Here is a 25,688-nt window from a genome sequence, read left to right on the forward strand (position 1 = left end):
ATAGAAACCAGAGGCATTCTATACCCTCTATCTGTTCATAATACAGACATAACCTGCAATCCATGTGCCTAACTGTTTTCACAGCCAGACATCAAACCTGTTTTACAGCCAGTATAATTTAACCCCACAATGGCTTCCAATTCACATATAAACAGGTTGTTTACTAGAAGAGAGATGTGTTGAAACAAAATCTACCGTCACAACAAATGCAGATCAACGTCTTACAGATTTTAGGCTCACAATATCCAGTGCAAATACCAAAAACAGTGGAAATGTAAAAAAGACATTGCATTTCGTCTGAACCACATTATAGTCAAAATAATAACAACCACACCAAACCAGTTGAACCACATTTCCCTTTGCAAAAGTGTAAGTCACACCTTTAAAGCCACAAAACTATCGGAAGTATGATTCCCCTATTTAAGGACTTGGCCTGGCAGCGTAACTCGCCCTGTCAACGCTACCACGAGCTTTGGGACTGAAAGCTGTCGATGAGGTGGCACATCTGGAAGGAGCAGAGTGTCTTAAAGCTCATGTCAGCTAACTTACCTAACTAGCTAACAACTTGTACGTCTCTTGCGCTTGAGGTGAGTTACAAAGGCATGGACTTCCACCTGTTCAAACAGCCAAATAGTCTCTAATTGTCCACTGCCGTAAGCAACAACTCAAGCAAATTCCCCTAGTCCAAAAGTCAGCAATGTCAACGTAAATCCAGCAGGGCACACTGCTGCTACGAAGTTGAGGGTCGGCAAAACAAATCGTTTCAGATTAAAACACCTGGAAACACAATTTTCCGTTTAGGCTTGTTACATTTAAGAGTTTCTGGCCCCAGTGTCACCCCTCGGATTAGATGAATCCCAGCCTTTTATCAAGATAAGAACAGACGTGATTAGTTGCTAAGTAACGTTAGCAGAGAGGCCCGAGCTAAACAGTGAACCGGTGCTCAGGACCAGAAGACGGGCTGGTTAGCAAGCTAGCTAAATTAACACCTAAGTAACGTCTACACTACCTGTACAACTTTCACCTTACATTGACTCTCCTGGTTAATCAGCGGCGAAATGGCCTGTAAGTTTACGAAAATAATTGGCCTCGATATAAACCAGTTCACACTGACCTGATATGTTTCTTTTCTGCCAATATCTTGTAAGGAAAAATTTCACAGCTAGCGGGCTAAGTGGAGAACCACGACGACTACCGTTCGGATCAGACCCAGGGAGGAACAGCCCAGCGCACGAGCAGGCTGCCCAACGGCCGAGACGAACGTCAACTGTAGGAGCCGACCAAAGATGATATATTCAGCAAGATGACACACTCCGTCGTTTCTGAGAGATGATAAAGATTCAACGAAAAAAAACCCTCTCCTGCTAATATCACGGAATTCCAATAGAGTGAAACACGCATGTAACTTCACAGTTACGTGTACGTAGACGGTTTGTCGATTGTACTTGTAATATTGCAGAACAAAGACACATCAGAATCTTTGCCAGTGAAAAAATGAAGCTGAGATGGATTGAGTCATATTTGAACGAACTCATTTTTAGGGGTTAGGTGTGATGAACTCTAAATAATCTGTGTATTTGTCGTAGAGACTGTATAAAATATTTATACACATATAAAGATAAAGAATGATACTAAAATTGAGCTCTTCACATAGGGTGTGGCCCTGACAGGAGCTCAAAATTGGATCACTTATTTTTTCACAAACTGCAAAAATAAAAAAATAAAGACAGGAAAAAGAAAATGAAATATCCATCACGTCCAATGCTCAATGTTTCGAAACGGAGATATCCAAAATGCTTACCGTGATGACCATACCTGTCCGCAAGAATGCCTTAAGCCGTAGCGCCCTCTGCTGCCAACAGAAAATCAGGCTTTACTTTCCTATGCAGCTCTATTCCTCTTCACTAGTACTCAGATAGCCTTCACCTCGCATCTTTGCTTTTTTTAACTTTATCCACAGCGCCCCTCTGGTGAAATATGAGGTAGTTTTACATATAAAATCTTGATCTTCTCCTAATTTTTACAGCCCTGAAGAGCCTCCAGGCCTAGACCTATGTACATATTATTAGAAACAAGTAGTTATTAACCACCATAAAGTACAGAGTGACCTTTGATTTTCCACTGTTTAGTTATTAATGTAATGTTCCAACAGATGTTACTTGTACCTTTGTCAAAAGTGCATCCAAGATAGAGTGTATTTTCCATGACACTAATATTGCCTGGATATACAATATGCTATCATAGCTCAACATGACATTGCAACAATCTAAATAACTTCACATTATGCCTTTGCTTTGTCAAACATTAGCACACCCATACACATGGGCTTGAGAACACAAAAGTTCTTAATGTTTGTAGGGGCGTGTGAGAGTATTCTTCAATTCATTCAGTATGCACATATGAACTAGTTATACACAGATTAAGTGCAGGTATGCATCCCAGTGTTTTATTGCAGATAAAAATTTGAATTTGAGGAATGAAGCAATTCAGCAGAGGAAACATAGAAAAAACATTCAGAAAAAATAGTATTACAATGCATGTAGGTGAGTTATTGATTTTTTTGTTTTAACTTTAACAAGAAAATGAACAGCAGAAGTTGTACTACCGCTACAAAAAACTGACACTTCAGCCTAATAAACTAGTGCTTTTGGCAGCATCCCACAATGTTCCTCCCTCAATCTCAGTTCACAGATCAAATGCATAAACTGCACAGACAGTCAATTTGGTAGAAAAAAGTAATAAAAAACACATGCCTGACCAGATGATCATGAAAATGAAAATAGAAGTATTTGTTTAAAAAATATTTCAGTCCTTGTGTACCCACTCAAAAAGTATGTTTTACTTTTTCTTTGCCAAACTTCGGGGGGAACCTTTTAGCAGGTCTCTGATCTTCAGGTATGTTCCTGTGGCTTCTGCAACTTCAGTGAACTCAGGTGTGTCTTCAAATGAAACGATACCAGCTGCAAAGTTCTTTCGATGAGGAACAGCCATTACCTTCTCAACATGCTCAGGAGAAGCACAATCTCCACCCCCTCCATGCAAGAAACCTTGATCGGGCTGCTGTGGGACGCCCTCCTTGTCGGTGATTGATTCAGGGCTCAGTGGGCTGTCATCAATGATTCTGACTGGACCTGGACTCCAAATGCTGTCATCAATGACTCTAGCTGGTCCTGGACTCTGAGTGCTGACATTTTTGACTGAGACTTCTTCAGGGCTCTGTGGACTATCTTCCTCAGCTTTGATTGGTCCAGGGCTTTGAACTTTCTGTAGCGTTTGATTTTCATTGTTTTGACAAGTGTCTGAAGGTTTTGTAGTGTCCATCATTTCTTCAATTTCTTCTGACTCTGTGTCCACATGCACAGGTGTAGACACACTTGGTGAACTGGGTACAGGCGTTCCCATTGCTGGTGTCTCTGAGTCACTGTTGGTGGCGGTTTCTGAATTTTGTAGAGCTGCCCATATCAACCTCTGCTGTTCCTCTAGTTCCTCTAATGTGAGTTCATCCTCTGTTCCCTCTGCTGTTTCATCAACTGTAACCCAGCTACGACCTCGCAGAGCTGGAGAGCCATTGGTGGGTGTGGGTGGAGGTGTACCTTTGGGGAGAGGTGGAGGAGTGGGTGTGGAAGGGGGGGTGCCTTGGGGTAGAGGAGGAGGTGAACTGAAGCACGGAGAGCCAGGAGGCAATGGAGGCTGAAACTGGAAGTTACCTTGGCCATGAGAGTGATAAGGCGTTCCTGGGTCTGAGGAAGAACATCAAAAAATCGCTCCTTGATTAGTAAGTTGAACAATCAAAGAAGTGGCTGATTTAGTTTAAAGTAAGTCTGTTATTTCTAGTCTTACAGAAAGAAGATGTTAGATAAGGACTGTTACTGGCAAACACAGCAATTGATTGCTGTAAGCATGCTTCAAGAGACCACTAATTATGTTTATCTACATGTAAAGGAATTGAAAGGAACAGGATGATCCACTTACTGAAAAAAAGCAACCCAAGATAAACAATTACCTGATTCAAGATCCATATCTGAGTTTTGATCAGAGCTTCTGTCAGGGCTGGACCTTGTCTTCTTTCTCTGCTGAGGGGATGCATTGGACTCAAGTGGTCTCTTGTTGCTGTTGGCACCAGGCTGTTAACAGCACAACGTGAAGTCAAAGTATTAAAGGAATGTCAGTCACCACACATTATCACTTCATCAGCTTCATTAATTTCCTCGCTCTTAGAAATTAAGTGACTATCATAAATATGACTGCATTTTTTTTAATGTGACAGGCTGTTTTTTTTTTTTTTGGATTCTGAAGAATGGACAGACGTGTACTGCAAGTAATCTGCACTAACTGTTAAAGGTCCCATATTGTGAAATTTTTAGTGAAATCTGTGGATCTTTGGCTTTCCTCCCAGCCCACAAAATGTGATATTTAATGACAAAACCTGCACTTAGTAGTGTTTGTGAATGTAAAATCCTGACCTAAAACAAGCTGTTTTGATTTTGGGGATTTGCAGACATCAGCAATTTGGACAGTACAACAGAGGGCTAGCGAATAGACTGGTCCTGAATCCAGGTGCATTACCAACCATCCACCAACAAACCTCGGACCCTGGAAATGTGAGTATTTTAAATGCTGTGTGCTGTGGAGCAGATGTAAGAGCTTTTCCTCAGTGTCCCCCTGTCTCTGTGTTAGCTTCAGGATGCTAACTGTAGCTGCGGTTAGCCTGTTGTTTTAGCCTGTAATGTTATGGTAAACGAGCTTCACTGTTTTCTAAACATTGTGCTCTGGGACCTCATGGCACTGCTCTCAGTGACGCTGAAGAGCAGGATGGTATTAGCGGGCACTCATTTACATATGAAGGTCACGCCCACTAAATCAGAGCGTTCTGAACAGAGGGGCTATGAGAGCCTGGAAACAATGCTGCTGTGCTTGACTTATTGGCTCTTTGGACCAAAACATGTTATTACCATTTCATGAAGACATCAATGATCCATATTAAACTGCAGAAAAGGAGCAGAATATGGGACCTTTAAACAAAACAGCATGCCGAGGAAACATTTACAGCTCATTTTAATTTCTCTACTTTACCCTTTGTTTGGACACTTAGTAAAAATAAAAGGCATCTACATCTATCCTGCTCCTTCTGAAGAAGTATTCATCACTGACACATATACCAAGGGGTTAAAACAACAATAAAAAACTTGTACTAAATCTAATTAGCTCTGTGTTAAAAGGGGAAACCCAACTCTCAAAGACTTTCAAATACTTACCCCAGGAAAGTTGCTGGACAGGTAGGCGGCATAGTTTTGCTTCATGTGGCTGCTCTGCATTGGGATGGAGCCAAACTGCATGAACTCCTGCAGATCAAAGAAAAAAAAATTAGAAGGTGTGGGGAAAGTGTTCAAACAATTCTTTGTCACCCAAACAAAAATAACCCACTAACATAAAGCTTCTCACTTTCCTGACTGTGTATCAACACTGATGCAGAATCCTTGTTACTGACAGTAATTTAAAGGCACATCATAAGACACAGAGACCCTTCAGATTTCTATATTTGCATAAATTCGTTCTATAAATATAACAAAAGTACTGAAAGTATATGAGCTTATTTTTTCAACAAGCAAACATCTTCACAATATATCAGTGATTTTTTGACAACTTCAGGAAAAACTGGAGCTGAAGTTTTATCATAAATCACCAAAAACCCTATCATTTAACTCCTACAATTAGTTGTATTTTCTAACAAAACAACTGAGAGAATTTTTTGTTGATCTCACATCTCTCATGTGTGGTGCAGGTACATTGAAACCTGGGAAATCTACCAGCTTGGAAACATCATATGAGACGTTTTGGGAATTGGAACCATCTGCTGCACTGCCATCATTAGAAACTAGAAATAGAAAAGTCACAGTTACAGCCCAATAAAAGTAATTCTATGTTTTGTAGAAGGAAAATGTGAAGCACTGCACAACTGTTAATGAAAACTTACCATTCCCATCATAAAGTGCAAGGCCTGAGTTTTCCATCTCTGCCTCTTTGAGCCAACCTGGTGGGTAGCCAAGCTGCCTCATGCGATAAATGAGAGGGGGAAGGGTGTGGGCATCAAGTCCAAGTGCTGTCAGCAGCTCCTCACTACAATAAAATACAACAGTCCAAGCAAAATAATTAAGACCCATGAATTGATACAAAGACATTTGATGGGTTAAATATTTGTGTTCTCATGTGTATAAAACATCAATTGTACCTCATAGCTCCGGCCTTGTATTTAGCGAATCGCTCCTCCACTTCATCAGCATGATATCGCTGGTTACTCTGCATGGCCTGGTTATTGTTCTGATTAAACTCCTTTCTTCTTTCATTTATTGCAGCCATGTCTTTGGGCTAAGACATCAAAAATGCACCAATAAAGTTAATAAAATTGTAGCTCTCAAACAAACCTGGTATTCGAACAGAAAAATATGAATCCTGATAACAATGGCAAATAGAGCATAACTTCTTACTTTGGGACAGTCTCTCATTTGATGAGTGCTCAGACCGCAGTTGAAGCACATAGATTTTGGTCTGTAATGAAATAATTAGATATGCTTTTAGAAATCCAAGCAAGCAAGCTATAGATGCCTCATAAGTGGAAACCAGACCTACCTTTTATCTTTCATTTCTAATTCTCCATCTGTGCCTACGACTTTGCTGAAAACCTGTTGATAGCTTTGCAAGAATTCAGGAAATTTATATTTGTGCAACACAAATAAACACAAACACTAGTCTGTCTCAATATGTAAATGAATCTATAATTAAAATAGAAAACCTAAAATATCAACATCTTCCAAAACCTTTATGGCTGTTTCATGTCAGTAAAGCCCTCTTCAGTAAATTGACCTGAAAAATAAAACTGTAGATTTCTGATGTGTGAATTCCTCCATTATAAAGATACGTTGGAACCTCCCACCCGTCTGTCATCGAGGTGGTTTCATTCACCAGGGGCTGTCCAAGTTTATCTACACTGAAAGTAGTGAAATGTAACACACTTCCAGTAACCTAAGACAGAAAAGCAAGGAAAACAAATTTGACAATGCACTAAAAATTCTCAATTTTCCTGTCCAAAAGGAGAACAAGGGTGCAATGTGTAACCACAGAACAATGCAAACACTCACTTTAAATGACTCGGTTGTTGTTCTTACAGTGCTGGAAGACAACTTCTGCGGATCTTCATCCAGGGCAAAAGCTGAATTCTTGAGGGGGAACAGACATTTAGGGATAGTTCAACTCATTTTGGTTACAGTTTTACACTTTAGATAAATACCTGAGGTTTAATGTGATAGATGTCTTTCTTCTTTTCATTGCCATGGTTTTGATGCTTCAAGATCACACTGCAGATGCTGTCTTCAATTTCTTGACGACACTGTCTATGAAAAAGGACATTTAATATAGGTAAATATGCATGTTTACCGTCGTTAGTTCCTAATTGAACATTACGGTTAATAAAACGTTATTACATTGTACTCGTTGTAATACACGCTTAAAATTCAATAACGGCTCTAATAACAAAAAACAACAGACCTGGGCATACGCCTGTCATGACGTGCACCACATGTATACCAAAAACGTTGATGAAACGAGCTTACTTTGAAATTATGTTGTTTGCGTATAGGATTTGAAGAACTGGTCCGTCAATATCGACATCTGCAATTGTGATCCCACTGCAAAGTCAGATGGATATTAAAGTCAAAGGGAAATAAAGGTTGGTTTCGTTGTCAGATGCGTTTGATTGGATGTGATTATCACAATGTTACCTTGGTCGTGTGAGGATGTTTAGTTTTCTTCTCAAAACCCCATGTGAACTGAAAGTTAAGGAAAAGACAGGACGCCTCCCAATGCTTAACGTAAATATCTTTTTTTTTTTCTTGGTTACAAGCAGGAGGCTCGCTGTTAGCAGATATCAGTTAGCACTAAGGTTCTAGCATAGAAGGATATTCTCCTCAGTGAGTCTCTGAATGTAGTCCTCACACTCCTCCAATCTACTCCGGAGCTGGCTGAGCTGCCCATGTTCTTCATCTTCATCATCTGTGAAGCGAATGTGTGTCGGAACCACGGAAGGGGAGTCATCAAGCTGCTGAAAGAGCTCACTATCCCCGAAATCAACTTCGGCCATTTTTACCCAGTTCACCGCACACAAAGCTGGAGTTCAGAGGTGAAACCAACTGCTCTTCTTGTTCATTGGTCCTCCTCGTATCACGTGACAGCAGGGAGTTCACTTTTTGCCGGAGTCCTTTCTATCAGGTTACAAAATTCCGTCAAGATCTAACCTTATGTACGACATAAATCCTTCTAAGGAGCTTGCCATTGGCAAGTTTTAAAATTTGAAGAAATTGCTATCTTTTTTTTCTATTGCTCATTAATTATTGAAATGTCAAGACCATGATTTTTTTTGTACATTTATAATAACGATACACACGATGAGTTCTTGGCTGCTTTTCAAGATCACCACAGAGCTGGTGAATATAATATACAACAAGAGTAAAACATTATCCTCGAAAATAGGACTATATCTTTAAACCCATATTAATGTGTCAGTCAATGCTCATGTCTACTTCCAAACAAAGACATAAGCTGTTAATATTTGTTTACACCTGGCTCAGCTTCCCCTTTACCGCGAATATTTTTTGATCCTGCAAGACAGAGCTGAGGGCTGAAAAACGTCTCTCTGCGTTTTCGCGCAGCTGCGTCAGAACGTTTACTTTGACGAGTGTTGTTACCTTATTTCATTTCATCACCAGTCTCAGAGATGTGAGAAACTTCAGTTTTTGCAATAAAATGTCAAGCTGCCCAACTGTACAGCTAACCTTGCCGCAGTGGGACGGGGGCTCCCGCAAATTTCGCTTCATTTATTTGGTCAATCTCACATCGTTCAGTTTGACAGAGCGTCCCAACCAGGAAAGTGTAAGTTTTCATTGTACATAAAATATGTGCTGGGTTTTGGATCTGTAAAACGGTGGTGGAATTTGTTTTTTGAGCCACTGCCTCTTTAATCTACAAAAGCAGTTAGGAGGTGCTATTAAACAGACCATTTCGATACCATTCAGGAGGTCCAAACCAGTATAAAGTCTTTGGTTCAAACATCACTCAACCACGTGATTTCTTTCTTAATTTTTTTAATAACGAGGAAATAGGAACAACAAAAAATCATAGTTAAATAACAAATCTGACATCTCAGGGTCATAGCTCTTAATAGGCGTTTGGCCTCTGCACATGATTCAAAAGCCTGTATACGTGAGTCAGGAGATGCACAAGGTCCCATGACATGTTGAGCTTACACATCTGAGAAAATATCACAATTGCAGAATGTGCACAACGTAAGTCACCATCCAGATGATTCTTTAAGACCTTTCATATTCCAGCAAGACCATGTCAAAGATATTCTGCATGTAGTATAACAACATAAATCTGTGGCAATCTGTGTTCTTAACTAGCAAATTTAAAACAAGCATATATTTGTCATAAAATGGTGTCATTTATCAGCTTCAACTTTTAATTTAATCTCATATCTATTTCAGAGTCCTGCTGTTCCACTGTTTTTAGGAGCTGATCTCTTCTCCAACACCGATATCCGTGCAGAGAACCATCCCAGACATCATGCTAAGTTTGCGAAGAAAGGGTTGGCAACAAAGATAAACTTTTCCTCAGGTAATACACTCGAGACAAAAATAGGAGCGCAAACACCTACACACAGTAATACTTCACAGTGTTTTCTCCCTGTGCCAGCTTTCAGGTTCCATGGGTTGAGGGTGCCTACCATAAATAACAGCCTCTGGTTCTACAGTGTTCAAGGTCTTTTTCGAGTTGCCTTTGAAATGTACAGTAAGCAGGAGCAGCTTGCTGTGCTAGAGAACTTCCAGGTGGGGTAGAGATCACTGTCCCTACATGATCAATTCAATTTTTATGTTTTTAAGAATTCTTTTTGATGTGATTTATTGTCTTTCATTTGTAGAATATTTGGAAAATGCAGATCAATGACAGCCCTTTGGAAATTAGTTACAATCTAAGCGTACAGTTGGATTTTACACCATCCTGCAGCATGCTTGATGCACCACCAGAGCATGAAATGTCACACTCTCTGAATTGCCACGTTAGCCGGAAGTCGGAGGACGGATATGGGAGTGACAAAGGTGACGCATCTGCAGATCATGATTATTGTTTTCTATCAAAGCAAACCCTGCACACCGATAGCAGTAAAGCTCTAACTGCAGTGAGAGAAAAGTTGCAGCTCTTGGATCAGAAACTCTCCTTTGACACTCAGAGCTGCACAGACTACCTTGAGACAGCCTTGCTGCTTTTGGAGACTATTGATCAATGCTTAAATAGGAATCTTGAAGAAAAGGATGTGGAAAAAACTTTACTGGCTTTGCTAAAGGCCAAAGACTGGGGGTGCGTGTATTCCAATTCATTACTTAGTTGTATCGGACGCTGGCTAGGTCAACAATTTCATGCTGCCAACAACAGCATCAGCCACAAAGTGGAGGGCTTTAAAGTTCATCACATTGAGCGGATCAGTGACTTGCCGCCTGCTGAGGAACTTACCACAGAGCTCTTCCCAGAGGCCATGCAAACACTATTGCTTCACTGGATGGGTTTGAGTGAGGAGTCTACTCTGGAGAAAAGGCGCAGCGAGTATCCTATCCTGCTCCTCATCCTTGAGTTTGCCAATCACAATCTCATCACTGGTGTAGCCCATGTGCTGTATTCAAGTCTGATATGTAAATGAGCAGACTTCCATAGGGGGACGATAAAGACTTGCAATGTAACTCCACTTCAAGTGATAATAAAACTGTAGTTTTGGATTTTAAGTTGTCATTTGTGATCATTGGAATTTCAAGGTTCTATGCTTAACTATAGATTTATTTTTCAAGAGCAAAAGCTGGGACTAAGTTGTTGTATGAGTTTATCTGACTTGTATTTTTTATAACTACTGTAACAAAGGCTAAGAGAACATTTGGAGTATCACTGTCAACCTATTTATTACACTGTGACTGTGTCTCAGATTGCTTGCACTTGTATTTTTGAGTGCATAAGTGTGTTCACACTGTCAGAACAGCAAAATGTAGCACACTTTGATTTCTCAGCTATTGCACTCTAAATGCCCAGAAGTTTGTATGTGGAACTCTAGACACCTCTCATTCTCAATGGTTGGCATCTTCGCTACGTAGAGGAAGAGGCAGCAGTGGATGAAACGATGGAAAACAGCTGCAATGAATGAATAGCAGAAGGGCACCTGTTAACAGCTGTGAAATGCTGCTACACTTCAGCAAGGGTGAAGCAGTGGTGTTTGATTTGAAACAACACTACCCTGTAAGATTTTGTGCTCTGTTTCTAGACAGCGCAGAATGTATGCAGTGTACTTCAAAGCGTACTTACAGAAGTACCCGATTTAAGACACGGGCTGTTTTCAAAACCGCCTACTACATACTACATGTGAATGTAGTATGTAGTAGGCACTACATACTACCTACTGCTTTTGCTTGTGGTATGTAGTATGACTGATCTGTTGGGTCTGTTTTATAGTATACTACTCTGGCTTTCCGTCTAGGAAGGTGGAGCTACAGATGATATTAGGTGTTTTTAGCCTTTAATATAAATATACAAAACAAACTAGGGGCAGATCTTGGCATTTGGTTATTTTGTTAATCATATCAAACAGAATCATCATTCTTGATTTCTAATCTTACACTAAAAGTTATATAATTGATTGAAAATAAATCTGGATTTTTATTTTTACAGTTGATGGAAAAACCACTTCTATATAATTCACGTTAGGCTTAAAAAGTGAACTAGTGGTTTATATGGGCTAATGAACTTGTAAAAGTAAACACCTATGTGACAACTGGAAGTGACAAGATTTTTGGGTGTTTCTTCACATCACTTCACTTCTATCTCATGGACGGTCTAACATTAGTGTTGTGTTGTAATTATAATGCTGATTAATTCCAGGAGAGGGCAGTAATTCACCAAAACCTGCCACCACATAGACAAACAGTGTTAGCGTAGTGCATTGTGGGAAACAGTATGCCAGGTAGACTGGTCCGTTGCATACTGAGAAATTTTCCTGGATCAGTAGGACATCCGGCGATTTTTAGTATACTGCACATTTTGCAAGTTTTTGCATACTGACTACTACATACTGAATTTCAGCCAAAATAGTAGGCGCTGCTCGTGTAGTGGGTGGTTTCGAAAACACCCAGTCTTTATATACAGTATCCTGGTTTTAGTAAATGTTTAAATATTTGTATCCTTTACCCAGCCTTATTTAGTGGATTCACTTCAGTTCAAAGTGTACTTGCACACTGGTGACGTAAAACAAAAATGATTGAGGTAGAGTTGTGAAAACCTTGTTCAACAAAAAACTAATTTATTTTAAACAACATCTGAAATGTGTGATTCCCCTTCTCCACTCACATCATCTGTTCTAAAGACAACAAGTTTACAACCCACTTGTGAGTTTTTCCCCTCAGGAAAAAAAATAGAGGGATTCCGATAAATCTAGATTGACTTTACATACCTTCTTTAATTGGTTGTAAACAGTGTTCACTTGAAACACATTGAATTCAGTGTTTGTTCAAACAATCACATAGTATATACTCAAGGTTAAAAAAAGCTACCACGTTATTCAAACACATCTAATAGTAACCAGCATCAAGCAGTCCCACCGATGCATCCTTTTGCAAAGATGTTCAGCCTCTCCAACACTGAGACAAACTCAGCATCTGGCTATTTACATTAAAATGTCCCAATAAGTGAGGTGTTTGTCTATTAATAAATTATAGATTCAGGTTAACATCCATGCAAGCTTGAAGGCCAGCGATGAGTTCATGGTCCTGCATGATCAGATGAGTGGCAAAGGCAGCGATGTCTGGCTCTACACAGAATCCATCCCACGAGAGAAAGAGGAGGTGAAACCGAGGCCCATCCCCCTCTGGGTGTGTGTCTGAGAGCGAGCCATCTCATACTGAACATCAAGATTCCTAAACATCTCCTCTTGCTTCTGAAGAGTCTTAATGCCCTCATCATTTAGTGGTTTGGAGGTTTCTCCTTCATCGCCCTACAAAAGAAGTAAAGTCAGTATAATTCAGGGATGTCCCAAAGTCACACTAAGGATTAAGGTCAACCAGAAATAATAATACTCACTTTAATACCCATTAGTTTGCGAAATTTAACATTTTGGTCCTTGTTTCCAAAATTCAGCTTCTCCCACAACTCAGCAGTTTGAGACTTGTCCTTAGAGAAAACACAACAGGGATTAGCTGTCTTCATGTATAAAAATAATGTGCACTGAAATGCTATATCTTATTCAATTCAACAAATTTTGACACAGAAAGAAGTAAAACCTGAGAAAAATGTATACATAAGAAACTATCTTACCCCTTCTTTCTTCCCCTGCCATAGCATTTTCCTCTTCTTCTCCTGCTCTGCAAATTTCATGGGATTTACAGAGGATGGGTTATAGTAGCTGGGCACAGCGATGCCAGTTTCTGCCAGTGTTTTTGCTTGAAGGGCGGCCATCTGTGCTGCCATAGCGATCTGAGGTGTGACCTGCGTACCAGAGGCCAGCAGGGCTGCAACGTTAAGTCCTGGGTTTGAGGCAGCTGCAGCTGCAGCAGCGGCAGCTACTGCGATAGGTGCAGTCACTGACAAAATAAACACAGATCTGCATTAGTCATCGCCTGGCAGTAACGATCAAGGTTGTGAAGTTTGCCTTAGCAATGGCCTCTCACCTGCAGCAATCTCCTGCTGTTGCTGCTGCTGCTTCTCAAACATTTCCTTCTCTTTCTGCTCCTGCAGTTTCTTGGCTCTCTCCAGTCTGGACAGAAAAAGGATGGGGATCATTAAACTCAGCTGGTTAAAAGCCTCTGCCAAGTAATACAAAAACACATGTCAGACATGTAAACAAAGTAACAGCTTTACAGTTTGGAGACATCAGACAAACCTAAAATGGGCATTTCCTCATTTTTGTTATACTTAAATTCAACAAGACATGACTGGCAATACTCGATAGTAAGTGAAGAGGATAATGCAGTAGAAGCTCTCAACTAGACTGATGACAAAGATGTTAAAGCTACAAGGTTTGTCTCAACAAACCAAGTCTTCTTGTATTCCCCATTATTGTCTTTGTCTGTGACCAAACAGAATTGCTTTTTCTCACATTTTTTGTCAGGCCACATTGGTGAGAAAACACATAACTGCTAATCCTGCAGACAACAACCTTCTTTTTCACACCTCAAATATGAAAATAACCATAAGCTTTAAGAAATATTGTTAGCTCTGGTTTAATTGAAGCTCTAATTCATTAGAGGTTAGCAGGGGCAAAAAATTGAAAATGGCAACACAATTAGATTAAAGAAAAACAAAAAGAATACTTTGATTCATTTGCACTCAATAACTGCAATGGACCCGTTTTCCACTGACACAATTCTGTTTATTTGCTTTTGTCCAGGCTCTGAAGTGGCTGTAGGTCACCAGGGAAAGCTGTAGTCTAATATTTCTTGGCTGGTAAGCATACTATTCCAAATTGCTGACCCTTTTCTGCTTTAAAAGGGTCATTTGATCATTAAATACTTCATTTTATAAATGAAAAAAAGCCTCTTCGCAGACTACTTCTTGTTTGATCAATCAACAAAGCAACAAGAAAAACCTGCCACACATCTGTTTACTTTTGTTCACCCAAAAACTGGGTCAGTCTGAAGATGAGAAAATGAAGAATGTATATTCATTCTTTTTTCACATTCATCTTTTAATTTTGAAATATTGTCAGTGTCTACATTAAACCCTGTTATAATGACCTGACTGTTCCCATACTTTTGTCTTGCACTATATTGTAAAAGCCTTGTAGGCTGCTGTCTTGCCTTCTGGCCAGAGCCTCTTGTGCATCCATTGCTGTATTTCGGCCTCTAAATGCAGGTGGATTGACAGACCTGCTGCGACTCCCTTTGCGCGCTTTCTCGCTCCTTTTCTTGCGCTCTCTAGTGGGGAAAAAAATAAAATAAAAGGAAAGAATACTGTTACAGATACATGATATCTGACTCATGAATCAGAACAGTCCATGATCACTTTATTTCCAAGAAAAATGTTGAAATTTTGGTCAAATCCACCTGCTCTTGCTGCGACTTCTGCTATGATGACGGTGTTTGGACCTGGAACCTGAGCGGGACCTTGCCTTCTTCTTCCTGTCCCGGCTGCGTGATCGTGATCGCCGTTTGTCTTTACTTTTACTGTGATGCCGCCTGTAAGTACCAAGATTGAAAACCAACTTCAGTCAAAGTAATTACCAATACAGATGAGTAGGAGGAGAACGTGTGTCACAGTCTTCCTCCTGACTAACCTTTCTCTTGAGTGTGACCTGGACATGCTCCGGCCTTTGGAAGACTTCCTGTCTTTACGTCTGGATCGCTCTTCTCCATTCTCTGCTGAGAGTCTGTCTGGCTCTTGCTGCTCATCTGTTTTTCTGTGTGACTTTGACGGCTTCTCCGAGTCTCTCTTTCGTGCCTGTTTTAAGAAGAAGTTGTCTCTTTCAGGAAAATAGTGCAACAAAAAGAGTTAGTACCATGGCTTAAAGCAGAAGGTATGTCAAAAATTCTGAAAGGCTGAAAAAAACCTTGTCACTGTCAAATTCACTGTCATAACATTTACAGAATGTGATTCTGTGACCATGATTGCAAGAAGGCCATTCTGTGGTACCGATTTGTTCGACTAAACTAGTTACAATGTAAATTCAGGAATCAAACAAAGCTGCATGTTTTGAACCTCTTGCATCCTGAAATTATGAGCATGCGAGATCTATTCAAGAACAACTGTCAATATAGCAGCATCATCTGTTCACAAGACTTGCTTTGGACCTGAAACCACTGAAAGGTGAAGTAGGGATGGGCATCCAACCTTCTGCATTTCATCAGCTTACACCATCCAAATCCAAGAGCACATCATAATATCTTGAAATTTTAGACAATTAAATAGATGATTGAAATAAGTAATTCTGTAGGAGTTTGGGATTGAATTAGGATTACATTTTTCCAAGTGACATCTTAGGTTGAGTATCAAAGTATCTTCTCAGGTGAACAGTGGAATAAGTCTTTATTAGTTTAATGTGAGTTTAGAAACTTTATACATAAATTAGTCTGATGATCAAAACTATATCATTAAATGAGTTTCTGTTTGAATTCACTAACACTTCAATTAGTTTGATTATGCCCATCCCTATCTGAAAGAGATGCAAGGGTGAATTCAAATGCTTCTACTTAAAATATGAGACATACAGAGTTTGAATGGCAGATAGTTACCTGTCCCAGTAGTAGACATATTATTTTGCTATGTCAGCAGGGTCTTCTGTTCAGTCTCTTCGTGCATTAGCACGCTGAGTATGATTTATTGTAGAAATGTTATCATGTGATCTACACACAAGATTTAACAAAAAAAATAAAAGAAAAAAAATCTACTCTTCACCATTGAACATGGCAACAAATAATGACACATATAGAAGGAGACATGTCAACTTTTGGAGGGTAAAAAGGGCCTCTCCATTTGAGCAAGCTCATCTACATCGTCTGTTAAACTCTGGTTACTGTAGCTTTTGAAATCTATCAAAACATACTCACCTTGACCAGACACTAACAAGAAATCTATCTTCTAACCTTCAAAATCACTGTCACTATAGACTGTTTCTACTGATAGAAATAAATGCATTAATTACCTCTTTGCTCCTGCTGCGACTCCGTCTGTGTTTTCTGTCACCTGGAATCAACACAAAGAAAATAGCTGTCACATAAATGAAGGGAAATAACAGCTATAGAAAATTCAGAAGACAACTCAAAAATAAAAATGACTCTGTAGTGGAACTCACCACATGAGATCAAAATCACTCACAAAATACCACTGACTTTAGATTCAGATTCATCGCTGCATCCACATAAGCGAGTTAAACCTGTACCACGTTTCAACTGTACATGTTTCAACTTTTCATGTCTTTCAACTATTATAGTGCAAAGACGACTATCATATAAACTGGGTTAAAAAGGCCAAACATTGAGGTTGTTTGTTGATGTTTCCCTGGTAGTTGTTGATAAATATTTGTCACATGCTAAAACTATGCTGGCAAAGCCATGTCTGCCAACTCTCAGAATTAGGAGAATCAGTTTACTACTTGTGATACATGTCATGGTGTGTGCAACAGTCTTCAATGCTAACTGAATGTTTAGCACTACTTACGTTTTCTGTCCCTGGAGCGTGACCTCGATCGTGAATGGTGGTGTTTAGAGCTTCTTGGAGATCTAGATGACTCCATGCTGTGTTTTCTTCTGTGGTGAACTGGGGAGCCCGTTCTTGTCAGTTCGACAGAGTCATTGTCGCTTGCCTATAAGAAATGAATATGAGAAAATAACATAACAGCAGCAAATCCCTGTGATATGGTCTGCCTCAGAAATCGAGGATGTACCCTTTACATTTTATACAAGAGGGTACTGTAACTATCTTTATAACATAGGATTGAATGGAAAAATTGGTTGAGGGCCATGTTACTGACAAATTCATTACTACCTTAACAAGTGATTTTTTGGACACCATGACTGATAATCTTCCCCGTTTCATCTCATCATGCAGCATAGGCCTTATTGATCCTGTACAGTTAACTGACCGCTGGAATGAGAGGTTAATGAGATGACAGACGGACTGTATTGGAGTGATGTGGTCTGTCGTACTAATTTTCTTGAACCAGTATTTCGAGATTTTGTACGCAACAAGAACCATTTGCTCATCTACTTAACATGTGTGCGCAATTTTCCTTCACCTAAATTCGTATTTTTACGTTTAAGTTTCCATTTGTCTCACGTATATTTCAATATCCTGCTTTTATTTTTTTAACAGCTATTAGTAAATAATTTCGAAGTGTTTCACACAAATGAGAAATGTGTCCGCTAATGGTCGAGTCAACAATAAGTCACTGGTTATTTAAGTACAGCCCATCACTGAAAATACAACCTGCTCTGGGTAGCTACTCTCAGAGCTAATTCGGAGCCCGTCGCACCAGTGCAGTTTCTGCCTGAAGGGTGTTTTGATTAAAAAGGAACCATTGGTCAAATACAAAACGAGCTGCCTATCCAGTGTGCTAACTACATTAGCAACATTCAGCGATTGTCATTCATACCAAACAGCTTTAGCCAGTTCGCTAAGCTAACCAATGCTAACCGCCATCTTAAACAAAAATGATTCCTAATAAGACTCGAGGTCCAAGATTTACTCTAATACTGCATTAGTATGGGTCCAGACTGTAACTAATCAATTGCACTTACCGACATTATCGTGAAACACGTCGTAATTATTACACAGTTATATCAGTTTGCTGTGCAATAGAAGAACAACGGTGAGGCTAAACATCCGACCGCTGCGTAGCTCAGCAAGGCTTAGCTGGGTTGCCAGGTTGTGGACCCCATACACTCGAGCAGAAAGACGTAACATTTTTTAAATGGTGAAACGAAAATAATCAAAAAGGGGAATAAAAGAGTATCAAAAATGTATGCGCATTTATATTATTCCACTCCTGATAACGACACATCAGATATATTAATTCACATGCCTGGGTGCATATTCCAAGAGTTTGTTAATTGAAATATGGGGGTATATGTATTTCTTATTATTTTTCAATTCAACCACATTGCAAAAGAAATTGGTTACTATTTTGTTTTAACGCATACAAAATCTAACAAAATTATTCAAAATCGCTCTGTCATTTACCTGTTTTTGTTGTTGCATTTCAGGCTAACAGCCGGAAAGCTTGCAAACCTGGCAACGCGTCATGGCGCTTGGGATTGGTTCTCATTCTGACAATCAGTGGTAAGTCAAAAACTGTTTAATGAACGAATGTTTGAATATACACCATAGTTTTCCACTTCCAGATAATGCACATTGTCAGACAGAATTTTTCTCTCAAACTGTGTTCAGACTCAAAAACAATAACACAATTTTGAGATGGTTTGAGATACAGCAATTCTCAATTCTTCTGTGAAGGGGTATTGATCTCTGTGTTATGTTTGAGCCAATCAATCAGCTCTTCCTTTTTGTAGCACCTTTTGTACATAAAACCCAGTTTAAAGGGTTCTACAATTATTGATATAAAAGTGGCAACATTCTTTTAAATCAAACGATCCAAAGTAGGAACTAATGCACAACTATACATTCATTCATACATTTATTCAACAAGTTTAAAAGTTTTAAAAATAAGAATTTAATGTGCAACAAACTGTGATTTCTGTATGAGTTTAATTGTATTGAAATAAAAACTGCATTTTATAGTTTAAATGCATGTAATTTAAACCGTTAAGCCATGAAAATAATACTAAGTATGAGATTACACTGACGAAAACACCACACAAGATTTTAAACAAAGTTCACATGTAATTTTATGTAAATTCTTTATTGATCATTCAAAAGAACCAAGGATATTTATTATGGGCCACAGCTGCATTCTCTGTGGGGAAAAAAGACCAAGTGAGACCACTGGGACCCACCTTGGTCTGGATGCCCATCTCCTGTGGTTTGGCTAGGTTGGCATGGTGTAGAGGAACCTTCTACAGATTTTTTTTTTTTTTCAGTGCATCAGAGGAAGAGCTGTGCCAGATAGCCTGCTGATTCACTGCAGAGGGGATGACCTGGGGATCACCAAAACCATCAAGCTTGTCACAGTGATGAAGCAGAACCTTCATAGAGAAGTTCCATTCTATACTGATGGAGACCTGAAGATCTCCACCTGCAGGTCCCCAGGATGAAGATCATCTTCTTTGCCATCACCCAGAGCAAATGGATGAGGTCTGTTCATCCGAGAAAAAAAAAAACAAAACAAAACAAAAAAACGTGCCGCTGTGTGAACAGTGTAATGGCTACCTTAGTTTCATCTGTAGGCAGAAGCATTGTGCACCATCCTCAAATAAAGCACAGAAGTCTTGAACTTTTTTTGAAGGGTGGAGTACTTTTCACCCTTTGGGTATGACATTTTTAAATAATTTAGCCATATGTTTGAAAAATCAAATCATATAGGGTGGTGCAGAATTTGTTTTTTCGATCACTTTTTTGGTAGAAAAAAATATTCAGAATTTATGTGCTGTATTTGATATTTAGTTTGCATCATTTGTTTATGTATTGTAGTAAACATCACTTTGTGTTTGGGTAGCCATCACACTGTTCAGTTCTGTCACAGCTCTTCCTCCTCCTCCTATTTCTTTCTTCTTTCTTCCTCCAAACTTTGTGCCGTACCCCAGGCGTTCCATCCAGTAGTCTTCCTAATTTATTTCTCCCCACAGTGAATGTTGCTCGGGGTTTGTAAAAAGTCATGTTCATGTTTCTTTTTGTTTATTTTGATATTTTTCTGAATGAAAAATGAATCTGAGATTCTTGCTTCTGAGTCAATGTAGCAGGAGAGCTTTTGATATACACTTTACATCAGGGATCATAAACTCATGCCATGGAGGGCCAAGAGGCTGCAGGTTTTCTTTCCAACCAAAAACTCCACCAGCTGATTTCACCGATTACCTCACCTTCAAGCAGAGAGCGGGGGCTAATCACTGAAATCAGCTGGTGGAGTTTTTTGGTTGGAAAGAAAACCTTCAGCCTCTTGGCCCTCCATGGCATGAGTTTGAGATCCCTTCTATAGATTAAGAAACAGCATGCTAAATTAGGTCAGGGTAAAGTATTTGTCTCAAAATACCATTTAAAGCCCAAAAAAATGACATTCATTTGTATTTAAAGCTGTCAAAAGAAAGAGCGACTGTTATAACAGTTCAATATTAGGACAGAAAATCTGGAGACTGAATGGTTTTGATAATTCATTTTGGTGGATGAAAGCAGGCTGGAGGCTTGGCTTGCGTGGTCCGGCTGAGGTGGACGGGTACAGCTGAAGACTTAAGCCAGGCAGGTTGAAGCTTGAATTGTGGTTGAACAGGTGTAGAGGATCTGAGGCACGGAGATAAAAAAATAACTGATGTCCAGGAAAAAACAACACAAATCCAAAATATCAAAATCCGTCTCAGAAAAAGGCCTCGATGTCTGTACCCAGGAGACTGAATGATCTGGCAGTTCGGATGTCTGAGGCAGGGTTATGTACTGCAGGGCTTGATAAGGAGATCAGGTGCAAGTGAGGAGAATCAGCAGCTGCAGTCCATGTCCTGCAACACAGAGACAGACTGAGACAAACACGAAACACTAGGGAGGGAAACAGGTAACACAAGGACAAGGAGAGGCAAAGCCCAAAATTTAACATAAACACCAAAACATAATGAATGCATTTCTTATGGACTCCTGGGCTAAGTTGACAAAAGTCACAACTAGGCTTGTGGGAGAAAAGATTTCAAACAATAGCAAACTAAAAAGTGTACAGGACAGCATGTAGGTAAGGTTAGTTAAAGTGACACAGACACATGAGAGGATAATTTGAATATCACTCAGTTACAAAACATATCCCACAAAAATTACTTTTTTGCTAAAGGTACTACATGTTTTTCAAAGGACTGTAGAGATATACTAACAATCAGACAGAGTTGAGCTGAGAGTGGATGGAAAACAGGCCATACAGAAAAAGGTCTCCATGTTGTCAGTGGCTGGTTATGAGGTCTGACTCTGAGTAGAGCTTCTGAAAAAACACACAGGTATATAATAATCATAAAGTGGACTATGAATAGCTCCTTTTGATGCTTCTGTTTTAAAGCATATTTAATATCTGCCCTGCTAATGCAAATGGTTCTGGTAAACATCAGGGTCCAGTTGTTCAGAAGGTTTCCTCTCTTTATCCAAAAACTTTAATCTAAGCTCTCATGATCTGCTACACTTAAATAATGATGGATAAATTCGATCTAATTCACATACAGACTTCAAAGACAAAGAGAGACAACTACCAGTAAGGGATTATGAAAACAAGATCTTCAATGTTTGATTTCTTTCAAAGAGACAATCAAACCTCTCAAATGACAAGAAAGAAACAACTCAGGTTACTTTAAAATCGTCTGACTAAATCAGGCACTGCTCTGTAATACATGAAAAACAGTTCAATAACACAGTAGATACAAGTAAAAAAGCGATAAAAGTGAAAGTTGATCCCAGCAGGGCATGTGTTTGATCCAAAGAACAGAAAGTCTCTAACATGATATTTCTGCTGCATGATTCCTGCTCAGTCCCCTGGTTAGTGCTTCACTTGACACTGCACCTGCTTCATACTCTTGCAAAAAACTCACCAGCAAATGGCAGCAGAAACGGTGATTTAATGCAAATAATCACATTTAAATATGTTTTCATTTGAACTTATCAAGCTTAGCTTATTACATATTAAAGGTCCCATATTCTGCTCCTTTTCTGCAGTTTAATATGGATCATTGATGTCTTCATGAAATGGTAGTAACATGTTTTGGTCCAAAAAGCCAATAAATCAAGCACAGCAGCATTGTTTCCAGGCTCTCATAGCCCCTCTGTTCAGAACGCTCTGATTTAGTGGGCGTGACCTTCATATGTAAATGAGCCTCCACTGATACCGCCCCGCTCTTCAGCGTCACTGAGAGCGGCGCCATGTAGCCATGACTATCAAGCTCCAAGTGCACAATGTTGAGAAAACAGCAAAGCTCGTTCACGTAACATTACAGGCTAAAACAACAGGCTAACCGCAGCTAAAGTTAGCATCCTGAAGCTAACACAGAGACAGGTGGGACACTGAGGAAAAGCTCTTACATCTGCTCCACAGCACACAGCATTTAAAATACTCACATTTCCAGGGTCCAAGGTTTGTTGGTGGATGGTTGGTAATGCGCCTGGATTCAGGACCAGTCTATTCGCTAGCCCTCTGTTGTACTGTTCAAAGTTGGAAAAGCAGTCAGCCGTGAAGTGACCAGCACACACATGCGCAGTTTTACTGAGTGTAGCTGGAACATTTCCTTGATAGATGAACTCTAGCCACTTAGTCTTGTCTTCTTCCGAGATGGGAAGCTTGTGCACGAAACTATGTGGCTGTTTACAGCCAAAAACAGCCACACTCCTCTCCCTGCTGCTGGAGAGATTGCTCTCTGGAGAGATTTCTCTTCAGCAGCAGGGAGGGGGTATCTGCTTCGATGGACCAATCAGGTCAGACTTGCTCCTGATTGGTCAAAAAAGGGAATCGCTGATGTCGGGAAATCCCCAAAATCCAAACAGCTCGTTTTAGGTCAGGATTTTACATTCACAAGCACTACTAAGTACATGTTTTGTCATTAAATATCACATTTTGTGGGCTGGGAGGAAAGCCAAGGACCCACAAATTTCACTTAAAAGACTAAATAAAGTGATTTTGCATAATATGGGACCTTTAAGCCCATAACTTTTTTGTTGCTGACTAGACTTAGAAACAGCACAGTGTTACACTCCAAATTTACACGGTACTTGGTATCATATTGCTGCTCCTTACTTTCACCATGTATTAATTTGTTTTTGCTGTTTGGTTGTTGTTGACTGTTCATGTTCTGACTTTGTTTTTGATGTGGCTATTTAAATAAAATCTGGAAATATGTATACTGTGCAAGCTTTCTCTTCCTTTTAACAACACAGTACATGTAACACAACACAGATGGCCTGTCTTAGTTGAAAGCCCACTCACCACGACAAGGTGCAGGCCGTGAGTGGGGACACAGACAAGACATACTTGGCAAACAGGACAAACTCTGACGAAACAAACATATACACATAAAGTGTATAGAAATGACAGACATAGAAACACAAATAAAGTGTATAGAAATGACAAACATAGAAACACAAATAAAGTGGATAGAAATGACAAACATAGAAAAACAAATAAAGTGGATAGAAATGACAAACATAGAAACACAAATAAAGTGGATAGAAATGACAAACATAGAAACACAAATAAAGTGTATAGAAATGACAAACATCTCATATCTCTCTGGCACTTGTCCTGGAGTATCCTTTTGGCTGTAAAACCACAGGAGCAAGGATTCCCAAGGGGTCATAGAAGGTGCTGACAAACAGAGAGGATTCTTTTCTGTGTCAGTGGTTTTTCCTGGATGTTTGTGCTGAACCTGAAGGTATCAGACTGTACACACAATTGCACTCCCAGGGCTCACTCAACAGGTAGCATGTTGTTGTCCAAGTCCAAGTCTTTGACCTCCTTTGCTCCTTCCTTTTCAGGTATTGCTGTCAGCACATTGTGACTTTTGCTTATCCAATGAGTTGAATGGTATCCACCATCAGCAAAGATGCTTTCTCTTTGTCCTGAGAGAAGCTGCTCAGGAACATTAAGGTCCAAAGGTGCTTTACAGTTACAGTCCAAAAGTTTTTCCTGTCCAGTGGCTGTGGCTATGGCAGTACAGAGTATTTGGTCAGACTTTCTTGTTCTCCTTTTTTTGTGATTAGACATGCATGTCCTTTGATCAGTGGATGTTTTTCTTTACCCTCTGTTTAATGGTTTGACCCAATAACCTTGCAAGACATGGTTCATAGTTTCTTTTTCAGAGTGTGACCTTCTGAATGTGAACCGCATTTGTCTTTGAGTGAGTGAAGTGTTATTGTATTTTCAAAACAACCATTTTTGTATTGTGAATGTGACAAAGTTTGTCTTTTCCCCAAAATGCACACTTTTGTTTTGTTTTGTTTTGTTTTTTTGTTTGGCACCTACCTTTGTGTTGAAGCAGAAACCCTTTGTTGAAGGGACAGTCAGGTTGAATAGGATAGCTGTCATGTCCGATGAGTGAGAATCCCAAAAGTCCCAATAGTCCAAAATGTTGAGTGGTTTAAAGCATCTTCTGAAACCAAGGGTTTCCAGCTGGTGTAATCCCTCCAACAAGTCAATCCACTCTCCAGCTGATGTTGCAGATGCAGTGTGATCCCATCTCATATCTCTCTGGCACTTGTCCTGGAGTATCCTTTTGGCTGTAAAACCACAGAAGCAAGGATTCCCAAGGGGTCATAGAAGGTGCTGACAAAAAGAGCGGATTCCTCTCTGTGTCAGTGGTTTCTCCTGGATATTTTTGCTGAACCTGAAGGTATCAGACTGTACACACAATTGCACTCCCAGGGCGCACTCAACAGGTAGCATGTTGTTGTCCGAGTCCAAGTCTTTGACCTCTTTTGCTCCTTCCTTTTCAGGTATTGCTGTCAGCACATTGTGACTTTTGCTTATCCAATGAGTTGAATGGTATCCACCATTGGCAAAGATGCTTTCTCTTTGTCCTGAGAGAAGCTGCTCAGGAACATTAAGGTCCAAAGGTGCTTCACAGTTACAGTCCAAAAGTTTTTCCTGTCCAGTGGCTGTGGCTATGGCAGTACAGAGTATTTGGTCAGACTTTCTTGTTCTCCTTTTTTTGTGATTAGACATGCATGTCCTTTGATCAGTGGATGTTTTTCTTTATCCTCTGTTTAATGGTTTGACCCAATAACCTTGCAAGACATGGTTCATAGTTTCTTTTTCAGAGTGTGACCTTCCGAATGTGAACGGCATTTGTCTTTGAGTGAGTGAAGTGTTATTGTATTTTCAAAACAACCATTTTTGTATTGTGAATGTGACAAAGTTTGTCTTTTCCCCAAAATGCACACTTTTGTTTTGTTTTGTTTTGTTTTTTTGTTTGGCACCTACCTTTGTGTTGAAGCAGAAACCCTTTGTTGAAGGGACAGTCAGGTTGAATAGTATAGCTGTCATGTCCGATGAG

At 39.7% G+C, this 25,688-nt stretch overlaps 4 protein-coding genes and 1 long non-coding RNA gene across 8 annotated transcripts in view; 1 reads left to right on the forward strand and 4 right to left on the reverse strand.

Moving 5' to 3' along the window:
- clip1a (CAP-GLY domain containing linker protein 1a) overlaps nt 1–1,297 on the reverse strand; it is a 28,958-nt gene extending 27,661 nt beyond the window's left edge. For 2 of the 4 annotated variants that reach the window (XM_074669525.1, XM_074669524.1), the window contains exon 1: nt 1,115–1,297. The gene's annotated coding sequence lies outside the window, so the exon portion shown is untranslated. The remainder of the gene's footprint in view (nt 1–1,114) is intronic. The other 2 variants (XM_074669526.1, XM_074669527.1) reach the window with 2 other exon arrangements.
- Nucleotides 1,298–2,402: 1,105 nt separating this feature from the next.
- On the reverse strand, nt 2,403–8,173 carry zcchc8 (zinc finger, CCHC domain containing 8). Its single transcript, XM_074669712.1, has 14 exons — nt 7,955–8,173; nt 7,776–7,816; nt 7,608–7,682; nt 7,286–7,388; nt 7,137–7,214; nt 6,917–7,020; nt 6,628–6,690; nt 6,486–6,546; nt 6,230–6,366; nt 5,975–6,117; nt 5,763–5,875; nt 5,256–5,342; nt 4,004–4,124; nt 2,403–3,740 (listed from the first exon to the last, which is right to left on the reverse strand). The coding sequence occupies exons 1-14, from the start codon at nt 8,132–8,134 to the stop codon at nt 2,839–2,841; spliced, it is 2,208 nt and encodes a 735-aa protein (XP_074525813.1). The 5' UTR covers nt 8,135–8,173; the 3' UTR covers nt 2,403–2,838.
- Nucleotides 8,174–8,692: 519 nt separating this feature from the next.
- LOC141790082 (uncharacterized) lies at nt 8,693–10,800 on the forward strand. The gene is made up of 4 exons (XM_074669714.1): nt 8,693–8,922; nt 9,537–9,666; nt 9,745–9,878; nt 9,971–10,800. The coding sequence occupies exons 1-4, from the start codon at nt 8,797–8,799 to the stop codon at nt 10,742–10,744; spliced, it is 1,164 nt and encodes a 387-aa protein (XP_074525815.1). The 5' UTR covers nt 8,693–8,796; the 3' UTR covers nt 10,745–10,800.
- Nucleotides 10,801–12,395: 1,595 nt separating this feature from the next.
- On the reverse strand, nt 12,396–18,468 carry rsrc2 (arginine/serine-rich coiled-coil 2). The gene is made up of 10 exons (XM_074669713.1): nt 18,312–18,468; nt 17,233–17,377; nt 16,718–16,758; nt 15,353–15,516; nt 15,123–15,254; nt 14,877–14,993; nt 13,749–13,834; nt 13,396–13,661; nt 13,162–13,251; nt 12,396–13,075 (listed from the first exon to the last, which is right to left on the reverse strand). Exons 1-10 carry the CDS (start codon nt 18,315–18,317, stop codon nt 12,893–12,895), a joined length of 1,230 nt encoding a protein of 409 aa, XP_074525814.1. The 5' UTR covers nt 18,318–18,468; the 3' UTR covers nt 12,396–12,892.
- A 2,193-nt stretch (nt 18,469–20,661) lies between these two features.
- Nucleotides 20,662–23,627, reverse strand: LOC141790744 (uncharacterized). Its single transcript, XR_012598278.1, has 3 exons — nt 22,762–23,627; nt 21,537–21,640; nt 20,662–21,213 (listed from the first exon to the last, which is right to left on the reverse strand). It is a non-coding gene; the product is annotated as an uncharacterized LOC141790744 (long non-coding RNA).
- Nucleotides 23,628–25,688: the final 2,061 nt, after the last annotated feature.

The sequence above is a fragment of the Halichoeres trimaculatus genome, unplaced genomic scaffold (genome assembly GCF_033239565.1).
Source record: "Halichoeres trimaculatus isolate MK-OKI-2021-1 unplaced genomic scaffold, fHalTri1.1 fHalTri1_scaffold_5, whole genome shotgun sequence".
NCBI classification, from domain to species: Eukaryota; Metazoa; Chordata; class Actinopteri; order Labriformes; family Labridae; genus Halichoeres; species Halichoeres trimaculatus.